At 47.6% G+C, this 12,788-nt stretch overlaps 1 protein-coding gene across 1 annotated transcript in view; it reads left to right on the plus strand.

Moving 5' to 3' along the window:
* Nucleotides 1–726: 726 nt before the first annotated feature.
* Nucleotides 727–12,788, plus strand: part of MCF2L2 (MCF.2 cell line derived transforming sequence-like 2) — a 348,809-nt gene continuing 336,747 nt past the window's right edge. The window contains exon 1 of the mRNA XM_069104786.1: nt 727–1,572. Coding sequence (XP_068960887.1) covers nt 1,494–1,572 — 79 coding nt within the window. The 5' untranslated portion in view covers nt 727–1,493. The remainder of the gene's footprint in view (nt 1,573–12,788) is intronic.

Consider the following 12,788-nt stretch of genomic DNA (forward strand, 5'->3'; position numbering starts at 1 on the left):
TGTGTACCTGTACACTGATTCACACAGAGAAACCCACTACCCACACATTTATATGTACATATACACATGCAGATGTTTTCTCGCTGTGTGATCATGTATGTGCCCTCAAGTGTATATAGGAGATTGACAGCACCTCAAACAAAACCACAACTGGAATCTGGGGGGGGGGGGAAGCCGTGTGAGGAGCTAGTGGGTGTGGGTGCTTTGGATCCAGGCATGCCCCCTTTCCCAGTCCTTTCCTAAAGGCCCCTGGCACTGGGGTTCAATCGAGGGGACGAGGGGACCCCCTGAAGCCGAGCCAAGTCTCCTTCCATTGGAGGTAGGCGCCCCAGCCTGCCTCCCTTCCCCCTCCACCTTAGCCCCCTCCCCGCAGCTGTTCCTCTGCAGGAACTGGGGCGGGGACGACAGACAGAGGAAAGAGGGGGAGGGAGAATGTCGGGCAGCCGACTTCGCAGCCCCTCCCCACGCCTTAGCCCCAGCCTTGGCACGCCTTCCCCCACCTCCCGCCTCTATACCCCAGGCGGACATCGAGGGCCCACGCCGTGAGCTCCGGCTTTGGGGGCGCTGGGGGAAGGAAGGGGAGACTGTCTCCACGGAGAGACGCGTGCCAGAGGGGACCCAGCTTTCCCGGTGTGAGAAAAGGGAGGAGGAGCTTGGGAACAGGGAGCATCTCCCCAGAAAGCCTCGGCATCGCCACCTCCTGCCTCCTCCGCCCAGCGCCAGGCCCCACCCCTTTGCCCAGCCCAGCCTGGTGCGGGCTTCGAGGGGAGGCACCAGACAGGAGCTCGGGCTGGGCCGGGATGGGCTGGGCTGGGTTGGGCTGGGCTGCGAGATGAAGAGGCCGCCAGCCGCCCATCAGGAGGCCTCCTGGCTGCCTCCCCCGCCCACCCGCTCCAATCCCCTTCTTGGCCCTGGCTCCGGGGTTTTTCCTGCTCTCTGCACACTCAGAGCATCCTTCATCCCAAGCGTCCCTGGAGGCAGGTGCCTGCCATCGGATCCAGCTCCTGCAGCCTTGGCCCGCGGCTGGCTTGAGGACCACAAATTATCAAGAGCTCCCCAGGAGGGGGGGGAGAGAGATGCGCTGCTGACTCAGAACTAGCGGCTGGTTCTGCCCTTCATTTTCCCCAAGACCTGCGCTGTGTGTGCGTGCGTGTATGTCTGTGCTTGTGTATGTGTGTGCGTGTGTATGTGTGTGACCTCAAACAGCCCACTTCACCAAGCTGCTGTCGGGCTTTCTGCTTGCTTTTTTGCTGGTTGATTGATTGAATAGCATTAGGAATTGGAGAATGGCTTTCACACCCCGGCTGTGAGTGAGAGGTTGGGGGAGAGCAGAGCTCTCAGTCTCAGCTGGGAGTGGTTCTCTCTTTGTGCCTGAATGAGTGAGTGAGTGAGCGTGCGTCCTCAGCATCCCCAGCGCTGGACACCTTTAAAACACGCACCGTCGTTGCCATTAGTTAATATTTAAGAAGATCATTGGGTAGGGCTTCTGTGAAATGCTATTTTGGTTAAAAGAAGACGAAATGTCCCACCAGGAGCTCACCCAGCGGCTGGCCACAGTGATCACCCATGTCGGTGAGTAAAGCCTTTGGGCTTGAGGTGGGGAAGGTGTGGTAGAGGGCGTGTTTGCAGGGGGTGGGGGGCAGTATCCCTTTCACATGTCCCCAGGTGTCTCTACTTTCCAGGCATACCCAGTCCCTGGGGAACAGGGAGCGCTGGTCATCCCCTCACTGAGGACGTGGCTCTTTGGGTGTTGCTATCTTACCTAACCTTTCCTCCAGAGTCTGTTACGGGAGTCTGAGGGCATCTCTGGCAAAGCTGCTTGATTCCCCTCCGGTTCCTATCAGATCCTCTTGGGGAGCTGTCCGCTGTGGTTCTCGGTTACCTATCAGCCTGGTCTGGGTCAGACCCAGGCATATGTTTCTGATCCCCTTTGTATGAGGGCTGCTTTGCTGAGCTTGGGGCTCCTGAGACATAGTAGCTTCAAGATGATGACGACAAAGCTGCTTTGCTCAGACCATGCCTGGCTGGTCTGGTTAGTGCCCATTCTGGGCATGGCTGGCAAAACTAACCCTAAAGCAGAAGTGGTTGAACAGCCGGATGATGGGTGAATCAGCACATGGAGGCTAGCTTCAGTCTCTCAAATATTCTTTTTTTCTGGTCTAGCTGGGTAGTTGGTGTGGCCATTCGACTGGAAAATGAGAAATGAATGCAGGGGCTTTTCTGGTAGGGGTTGGACTAGATGGCTGCTGTGGTCCTTTCCAACTCTGAAATTCTGTGATGCTACTGAAATGAACCAGCCAGGCGGCTCCCTGGAAAAATCCAGACCCATTGATGGGGAAGCCAAGTGCAGACAATTTCACCTAGCAGAATTTCCAACTGAGAAGTGCAGAGATTGGCTCCAGGCTTCTTTATGCCTGAAGCTTTGGGAGTCACACTCCTTTTGGCTTTCTTTTTTTAAAAGATAGGGTTTCCTCGCAATAATCCACTGGCCTCTAACGTGATAATTATCATGTCCATTGTATGGATGAGGAAACTGAGGGTTCAGAGAACAATTTGCTCATGCTCATAGTGCAGTAAGAGACACTGGATCCCAAGTGTCCCTTCCCCCTCACGCCTCTCCCCCCCACCTTCATCTAGAGCTCTTTCCACTTTACCTTGGGGTAGGCTATAAAGGTAAATATCATAATGACATATGTATATATATTTATATTATTGGTTCTTCCTTCTCCAATTCCTAATGCTATTCAATCAACCAACCAGCAAGCATTTATTAAGTGCTTACTGTATGCCAGGTACTGCGTACTCTTAACTCCCACAACAATTTAGTATTCATTTTATTTATTTATATACATGCTATTTTTTCTTTCATTTATTTATATTCATTTTTTCCTTTTAGAATGTAAGCTCCCTGAGAACAGGGATTCTTCCATTTTTGTCTTAGTAAGCTTAGTGAGTAGAATAGTATCTGGCACCTAGTAGGTGCTTAAAAATTCTTGTTCTTAAGATCACAAATATATAGGGGACTCAATAGATCATCTGGTCCAATACCTCACTTTACAAATGGGGAAATTGAAGCCCATGGAGATTAAGTGACTTGCCCTAGGTCACACAGAAGGTAAGTGACAAAGCCAGGATTTGAATACAGATCCTCAGAATCCTGAGCCATCACTTTTTGTATTGTCTCCAGACATTTTGATTGAATCAGCATTCTGACCTATAGGAAGCACACCCCAAGTTAGAATACAAGTTAGAATAAAACCAAGAGTGGCCTAGGTTGAATATAAGTTAGAGCCCCTGAAACCTTAACTGGTGAGAAGAGTTTTCTCCATCATTATTGGTTTAAAAACCAAACCAAAGACACATCAACAGGCAATTCAATTCAACAAACATGGATGATGTCATGCCCCTGTTCCCCTGCCTGATCTTGTCCTAGCTCCACACCAGGGTTAAAACTCCAAGGGTCATGGCATAGTGGGGAGAGCACTGGGTTAGGAGCCAGAGGCTCTGCATTCCAGTCCCGGCTCTGTCACTTACCACCCATGTGACCACAGGCCAGTCACTTGGCCACAGACCTCTCTGGGTCTTGCTTGTTCATCTGTAAAATGAGAGGGTTGAGCTAGATCATCCTGACTAGTAACAGTATGAACATGTCAGTGAATCTTCAACAACAACCTCCTTGTCTCCCTAGCCGCTCACTGATGACTCAACGTGAGGAAAACCTTCTTGACAAAGCGAGTTGGATCAGCTAGGGGGCACCACAGTGCACAAAGCACAGGAGGTGCTCAGGAGGACCTGAGTTCAAATACAGCCTCAGACACTAGCTGTGTGACTCTGGGTGAGTCACTTAACCATGATTGCCTAAAGAAAGAAAAAAGAAAAAAAGAGCCATCCAAAAGTGGAATGGGCTCCCTCTGGAGGTCTTCAAGTAAAGGCTGGGTGATGATTTGTAGAGTATTTTGTACAGGGATTTCTTGCTCAGGTTTGGGTTGGGATGCTAACTCTGAGATCCTATCATTCTCTTGTAAGATTATGAAAACCAGTTTAACTGGTACAGTTCTAGCTTTTAGGATGCATGAACGCTGAGGCTCCCCTGGCCCCCCAAGTCCAGGCACTGCTCAGATTCCCAGTTCCTTGCTTTAGCACAGTTAGAATTAAGTTTGCTTGCCCCTCATTGCTCATTCCTTATCATCCAACCCAGAAAATAGCCTGGTTTCAGCAGTCCAGATTGCACCACTGTCTTGCCAAGGGCGAAGGAGTAGTTTTCTATTAATGTCATGTTGACTCTGTTTAACACTCTTTATTTGTTTGAGCCCAGGGTGATTTGGGGGCCTTGGATCAGACGTGTCTTATTGCATATCTGAGCCACTAGCTTGTTCATGGAGCTAGGGACAAACTGGAAGGGGGAGGGGAAGCTCTGTATACTCTACCTTTTTGGAATATGATGCCGACATCCATGTGTGGTACCATCACTCTTTGGGTGTGGCTTCCTTTCCCTTTGCCCTGAATCTGTGATCTCCAAGGAGCTCAGTCCTGTAATCTTGGTATTTTAAGAACTAGATTAACCTAAAACATCACTTCCCTTCTCTGAGACTCAATTTCCTCATCTGCAAAATAAGGAGGTTAAACTAGATGGCCCTTCTAGAACTGAGCCCATGAAGATAGTTGCTAAAAATCACATACATTCCCCTCATCTTTGCTAGGGCAGACCTGGCTCAGACATGAAACTTTTTCATTTGTTTATACCTTTTTGACACTTTGCCCTTCAGAGTTGAAGCCACCACATGGTTGATTCTTAGAGCTCCTGAATGACCCTAATGCCACTGGCCACTCCATTTCCTTGTGCTCACCCATGGCAGGTGCAGAGCTGGAAGTCAATTCCTGGTTTTGAATGGAACCTCAGAGCTGTGCATACAAGGAGGTGGGAGAGTCCCCAGAAAACATTCATTGGCACCTGTGTTTTCTATTGTATTCAGCTGGATGTCTGAGGGAAATTAAAAAAGAAAACCTTAACAATATAACTGACTCAAAGTGCAGTGGTCATCATAGTTGAAGGTCAGCCATATGAGAATTGATTAATGACAATCATAGTAATAATAGCTAGCATTTATGTAGCACTTTAAGGTTTTCAAATTGCTTAACAAATATCATCTCATTTTATCCTCCCAACAATCCTGGGGGATAACTGAGACAGAAGGAGGTTAAGTGACCTGCCCAGGGTCACACAGCAAGTATCTAAGGTCAGTTTTTAATTGATTGAAGGAATTAGACATAACATAGAGAAGAGAAAACATCGGGGGAGAGGGGAAAGGAGAGTCATGACAGGTGCCTTCAAGTATCCAAAGGGCTATCATGGGGAAGAAGGAATAGATTTGATCTGCTGGGCCCCCAGGGATAGAAATGGGAAGCAATGAAACTGAAGGTGGAAGGGGTATTTGTGTGTGTGTGTGTGTGTTGTATGGTGTGTGTGGTATGTGTGTGGTGTGTATGTGTGTATATGTGTGTGTGTGTGTGTATAAGGGTTACAGAGAAGCAGATAGGAGGAGGTCCTTCCTCACAATTAGAGCTGTCCATTAGTGGGAAAGGATGCCTTGGGAGCTTGTGGGTCACCTCACTAGAAATCTTTCAACCAAGGCCAGATGACCACTTGTTGGGGATGCCCTCCATGGTGTTCTTCTTCATATTTGGGTTAGACTGGGTGACCACTGAGGTCCCTTCCAACTCAGATCTGTACTGTGGTCTGGATTCCTTGGTCTGCCATTTATGGTCCTCTATAATTTGACTCTGATTTATGGGATTACAGATTTAGGGCTGGAAGCGACCTTAGAGGCCATGGAACCCAACCCTCCTTTTTACAGATAAGTAAACTGAGAGCTGAGCTAGCTTAAGTGACTTGTCCATAGCTAGTAACTGAGATAGGATTTGAACACAGGTCTTCTGATTCCAAGTCCAGCACTCTATCTAATGCCACTATATTGCCTCTTGGACTAGATGATCATGAAAGTTCCTTCCTAGTCTGACTTTCTCACTTTGATCATGGCTTTCAGGTAGTCCAATAATTTTAAAATTATCTCTCCTGTATCTATTTTCCAGGTCAGTGGTTTTTCCCATGAGATATTTCACATTGCTTTCTATTCTTTCATTTGTTTGGATCTGTTTAACAGCATCTTGATTTCTCATAAAGTCGTTAGCTTCCATTTGCTCCAATCTAATTCTGAAGGAATGATTCTCCTCATTGAGCTTTTGAGATTCTTTTTCCATCTGGAAAATTTAGCTTTTTAAGGCATTCTTCTCCTCATTGCCTTTTTGAGCCTCTTTTGCCATTTGAGTTAGTCTATTTTTCAAGCTGTGATTTTCCTCAGTCAGGCTGTTGACTCTCATTTCTTAATTTTCTTGCATTGTTCTCATTTCTCTTCCCAATTTTTCCTCCACTTCTCTTATCTGCTTCTTAAGGTCCTCTATGGCCTGTAACCAGCTCTTATTTTCCTTTGAAGCTTTTGGTTCAGGAGTTCTGACTTCACTGTCTTCCTCCTGTTCCATGCTTTGCTCCTTTTTGTCCCCCAAATAGGAGTCTAATGTTGGAATCTTCTGTCTGCTTTGTTTCCTTTGCCTGGTCACGTCGCCCCTCGGTCACTTGACCCCTGGGCTTTTTGCCACAGTAGGACTCTATCACCAGACAGGGGAGCTTTCATCCCAAATGCTGGGGTTTTCTCAGCTGCCGGAGGTATTAGTTGGGTGCCCTCTCTGAGGTCTCCACACGCTCTGGCAAGCTGGACACACACCCCAGGACCTCCACCCTAGACTGCAATCCAGATCCAAGTAGGTTAAAGCAAGAGCGATTCCCCCTCAGACTGGTGCTTGGCCCCCCTATACTCTGCAGGCCAGGAGCTGAAGCTGCCACGTGGCCCTGGCTGGCTGTTCCTGGCATCTCAGCAACTTCTCCCCTGGGGGGCAAAAGCCACACTCTCCCACTTACTTCAAACCAAAGTCCAGACTGTATTGATCTATCACTTTGTCCTTCACATCTATGTGTTGATAAATCTGGAAATGGCCACAGCTGCTGCTGATCTGGAGTCCCTCCGGCCAGCGGCTGGTCAGGCCTGCCCTGGGGCTAAGGCCTCAGTGTGGGGCTGGGCTCAGCTCCCAGAGCACTGTGCTGGCTGATTCCTGCCAGCCTGCTGGGCTGTCCTCAGCGGGAGGTTAGCTTCTCTGTGTCATTTTGTGGGTTCTGCAGCTCCAAAGTTTGTTTAGAATCCCCTTTTTACATGGAGTGGGGAAGGTGGAAGCTGGAGCAGTGGGGAGGTCCCACTTCTACTCTGACATCTTGACTCCCCCTGCCCTCTGACTTTCTCTATATGCCATCAGTGTGCATATTCAAGGACACAAGGGACCTAAGGTGGACCACCCTGAACCAGAAACTTGGCTATTGTTTTTCAGTCATTTCCCAGCTGCTTCTAGCTCTTTGCTACTCCATTTGGGGATTTCTTGGTAAAGCTACTGGAAGTGGTTTGCTGTTTCCTTCTCCAACTTATTTTACAGATGAGGAAACTGAGGCAATCAGGGTTAAGTGACTTGCCTAGGGTCACACAGCTAGTAAGTGTCTGAGGCCAGATTTGAACTCAGGAAGATGAGTCTTCTTGACTCCAGACCAGGCACTCCATCCCCTGAGCCACCTAGCTGCCCCCAAAACTTGATGGGTGGCCTCTTACTTTGCCGCATTCCTCTTAGATGACTTCCACATTTTCCTTCTGTGCTCTGAAAGGCCCCACACCTGGGAGAGATGAATTCCAGCCCCTTGGCTTCCTGGCCCCTTCTGGGAGTGAAGGATTAAAGCTGGGGTAGAACAAACCCTGGCAAAAATAGCCAAGTAGGTGAAGAGGGCCTTTGTCCCAGATCCTCAGGTGAATTTCCTGGGTCCTAGGTCTCTTCCCAACAGAGCCTGGAGATAAGTGGTCTAGGCTGTGGGCATATCCTTGACATTTCATGGAATTGTTGACAAATCTTTGCAGCAACTATGACTTTTAAAATATCTTTTACTTTTGGTTCCAACAAGCAGGAGTTATTTTTGGCAATCCAAAAAACAAATGGGGTACTGGGCTGCATTAAAAGGTGCACAGCTTCCAGGGCTAAGGAGGTAATAGTCCAGATATCTGTGCCCTGGTCCAACTGAATCTGCCCAGTGGGAGCCTGCTTTAGGAAGGACTTCAACAGTCTGGAGGACAATCAATCGATAAACATTTATTGAGAGCCTACCGCATACCAGGTGCTGGGCTACGTGCAGGGGGAGGGACAACCAAGATGTTAAAAGGCCTTGAGTCCAGGCCTAATGAGGATCAGAACTGGGGATGTCAGAAGAGAGTCAGGAAAAGAAATGACTTGGGAGGGATACAATGGCTGACTTTTAGTATATCACAGGGGAGAAGGAACAGTTTCTCTGGTTGACCACCAAAGACAGAACTGAGAGCAGAGGGGGAAGTTTCAATGAGGGTAATTTAGGTTTGAGGTAAAGAAAAACTTGCTAATGACTAGAGCCCTAAAGTGTAATGGACTGCCTTGGTAAGTAGTGAGACCCCCGTCCCTGGAGGTGTTCAGGCAGAGGCTGGATGAACATTTGTCAGGGATGTTGTAGTGGGGATCCTTACCCAGCTGTGTGTCAGAGGTCACAGGATCACAGACCTGGCGCCGACAGGGACAGGAGGCTACAGAGTCTGGCCAGAACTCTGGGCCAGACAGCCTTCTAAGGTTCCTTCCATTGCTGAGATTCTGGGAATCTAACAGCAAGCCGATTTAGAAACAAAATGGATTTTCAGTTGAAATTAGGCCAAATCAAACAATACCACAAGCACCTCACTTAAGGATCATTTGCTATCTACAAACTCACCTTGTATGCAGGCCCCAGCAATTTTCCCTTCCCTTTTTACTGACATGAGCCACATCTTGTTGGAGGGGAGGGGGAGATTGTTTCAACTCATCACGTTTTGCTTTTAAAAATGGAAAGTTTTATTTTTAATCTTGTCGTTTGTAGTCTGTAATTTTGCTAGAACCATGGAACCATTTTTGAAGACAAAATTGGTAACCCCACCAGGAGAGAGGCATCACAGTATGGTCTGGGAAGTCAGAAGGACCGGGCTGCCAATTCAGCCTCGGACCCCTTCTGACTTCATGACCATTTAACTTCTCAGTGCCCTAGGTCATTCTCTAAGACTGAAAATGGCCAATCTGCAGCAGAGAAGGGTATTTTCACACCAGGAATTCCTTACACGTAAATTCTCACATCAGAAGCCTGACCAACAATAAACCTAACCAGGATACCAGAAAGAAAAGCCAAAATGGAGAAAGCCTTTTTGCAGGACCTCCCATCGAGGGGAAGAATATGCCCTCTCCTTACCTCTGCCTCCTTACTTCCCTAACTGCCTTCTGAAAGAGCCTTTTTTTTCAGTTTCTTCCCCTCCCTCCTCCAGTCATTGGTATCTTTCCTATGAAGTTATCCATGTATACTGTGTATTTCTTGTATGCTCACAGATGCTTATGTGCCATTTCCCCCATTAGAATGTCAGCTCCTTGAGGGCAGGCAGCTTGGCACAGTGCCTGGCCCATAGTAAGCCCTTGATAAATGGTGGCTGACTGCCATTACTAGTCTTCCTTCTGTGCTTGGGGAAGGGCATATTGGCGACCTAGAAGCTGGGAGAGGAGTCTGGATCAGTGTCTAGATTGCCCTGTGTACAAATTGGAGGTTTCATTTGACACAAAATCAGAGGTAACATTTGTGTTGAGACTTTGGAGACCTGTCACTGACCCTCAAATGAGGCCACTGTTTTCAGGACAACATTGTCACCCCTAATCTGCTGGGAGAAATCCCAGAGGATGGGGCAGCATGACATCCAGGAAGGGATCTCATTATCATTGCAGAGAATAGTTGATGGGATATGCTAGGGGCACTGACAGACCGCAGGTGCTTCTGGGGCCTCATTAGTGAAAGCTTGGGGCTCCAGTGTCTCAGTGTCTCAGCCAGAATCAGCTGCCGCCCTAAGCACCAGGGTTTGCCCAATGATCAAATCAAGAAAAGCTGTATTTTCCACCAGCGAATTAGCCTCCAGCTTCTTTTCAAATCAGCCTTGGGGTTAACAACATCTCAGTTTTACAGCTGGAAATTTAAATACGCAGAAGTTCTCTGACTTACCCCATATCACAAAATAATTCTTTCCTGCTGGACCTTCAGGTTGCTTGAGCATCTTGGCAGAGCCAGCCTAATTAGGTGAGAAAGGCACAAGTAATTTCTGTGCATCCCTCTAGGGCAATTAAATGGTGAAGTGGGTAGAAGATTGGGAGTCTGAAAGAGCTGAATTGGAGTTCTGCCTTAGACACTTATCAGCTGGGTGACCCTGGGCAGGCCACTTAACTTCAGTTTGCCTCAGTTTCCACATCTGTAAAATGAGGATAATAATTGCACCTATCCCTTTGGGTTGTTGTGAGGGTCAAATGAGAAGACATATGTAAAGCACTTTGTAAACCTTGAAGCCCTATGCAAATGTTAGATGTTGTTATTATTGTATCTGTGAGCTAAGTTTTCTTAGCAAGTGGGACCAGAGCCATAACTAGGAAGCTTTGTTCTGGGGCTGTCCTGCAGGGCAGCCAAAGTCTGCAGGTGAAGGGGAAGGTGGAATGGACACTTTTCTGTGTTGGGGAGATAGAGAACCAGGGATGCTGCTGAAAGGCATATGCTGGGGGAGGGAGAGAGGAGGGGGAAAAGAAGACAAGGCAGAGTGATTGCAGAGCCTCTCAGTGACCTCGAAATATGGCGTCCTGAGACAAAGCTCCAGTTACCCCAGGCTAGTTAAGGTTCTGGATCAGAAGCCAAATCAAGTTGAATGCTTTTCTTCTTACTGGTCACACCTGTGATTTTCCTTACTTCTAGTAGGAAAATCCCCTCTACCAATCTCCAGAGATGCCTGGGACTGAGAGATGAAGTAACCTGCTCAGTGTCACCCAGCCAGTATGAGTCATAGACAAAAGGATTTGGAATCAGAGGATCAGGGCTCCAGTCTTACTTCTTCCATCCATGTGACCTCCTTTTCATTCCTCTGGGCCCCAGCTTCCTCATCTGTAGAGTGAAAGAGGTGAACCACAGCCAGACCCCTGATGTCCTTTCTAGAGAAGGAAGGACAGACAACAAGATCTAAGGTCCCATGACTCTATGAATTTCTGTGGTCCTCTGGGCTGCTAAATCCAGGCTGCGCATTTCATGGGACTCTCCCAGAAATGCTTTGCCCTAATGATCATGGAACCTTTCCATCTGACTTGCATCATAAATCTTCCATATGTGTTCTCCCCCATTAGAGTGTGAACTCCTTCAGGGTGAAGTGAATAGAGCACCGGCCCTGGAGTCAGGAGGACCTGGGTTCAAATCTGGCCTCAGACACTTAACACAAAAAACTAGCCATGTGACCTTGGGCAAGTCACTTAACCCCAATTGCCCTACCTCCCCCCTCCAAAAAGCAAAAAAAAAAAAAAAGGGAATGTGAACTCCTTGAGGGCAGGACTATCTGACTTTTCTATTTGTATCCTCAAGGTTTAGCATGGACTTTGTACCTAATAAGCGCTTAATAAATGCTTCCCTCCTTCCTTTTCCCCTTTCCCCCTTCCTTCTTTTCTTCTTGTGCCTGATGGCCTAAATGGCCAGGCACAGTTTGGATTAACAAGCTTCTGAGCCCTTTCAACTCTTTTATTTTGAGATTCTATAATTGCTCCAAGTCAAGTCACAATCCATTAAACTAAAGAAACAAGTTCTACAGCTTTTCCCTTTGGAACCTGGACAGAGGCTCCTCTGGGAAGCAATTCCCTGTGTATCTGGGACTGATTCAGACCCGCTCCACTCCTATGTCTCCTATGTACTTGACAATCAAATGCAAAGATTAACATCCAGAAAAGGTAGGCTATGTGTCCCGGTGACAAATGTTCCTGCAGCCCCTACAATGTAGCTGGGCAGTCAGGAAGACCCCAGTCACTCGGGGATGGATGGAATCATTTGGCAGCTAGGAGCTTTGCCAACGGTGACTAAGCATCCTTTGATTCTGAGTCACTACTGATAGTAGCATGACAATAGGTAAGTTGGGCATCCTTTCCTGTGAGCCCAGAACCCAAGCTCCTCCCTCGCTCTCTGTTCTCATATTTCTTGTTTCTGCTGAGGGAACAAAATGTGAGGTGGAGCAGAGAGGGGAGTTTGGTGTCAGAAGACCTGCATTAAAATCCACACATGGCCCTGGGCAAGGCACAGAGCACTTTGTGCCTCAGTTTACTTATCTGTAAAATGAAAAGTTTGGACTAGATATTTTTTCAAGTCCCTTTTAGCTCTAAATCTATGCTCCGTCCAGGTCACAGGCTTGGAGTCCTCTCTGACATTTTCTTTTCTCTCACTCCCCATAATCACCTAGGTTTCTGATTACGTAAGGGTTCTCTGTCACCAACCTGACCCAGACCACGGGCAGTGTTCTTAGGCCTTCTTTATGTCATGCCACACCCTGACCACACTATTTCTGCCTAACAGCTCATTTCTACCCTGTGCTCTGAGCCTAATAAGTACTCAAGTCTACATCACCATTCCTGAAAAAGACAGGTCAGTCAATCCCCCTGTGACTCCCCTTACCAACCCTGTAGCTTTCCTGGCCACTCTCCTACATGGGCTGTCTTCCCCTATTAGGATATTAGCTCCTTGAGGGCAGTCACTGCCTTGTTTTGTTTTTTTTTTTTTGCATTTGTATTTTCAATACTTAGCACACAGTAAGTACTTAAAT

This window comes from Petaurus breviceps, unplaced genomic scaffold (genome assembly GCF_028583685.1).
Source record: "Petaurus breviceps papuanus isolate PSGF00001 unplaced genomic scaffold, PetGlider_PUasm1.0 688, whole genome shotgun sequence".
Lineage (NCBI taxonomy): Eukaryota > Metazoa > Chordata > Mammalia > Diprotodontia > Petauridae > Petaurus > Petaurus breviceps.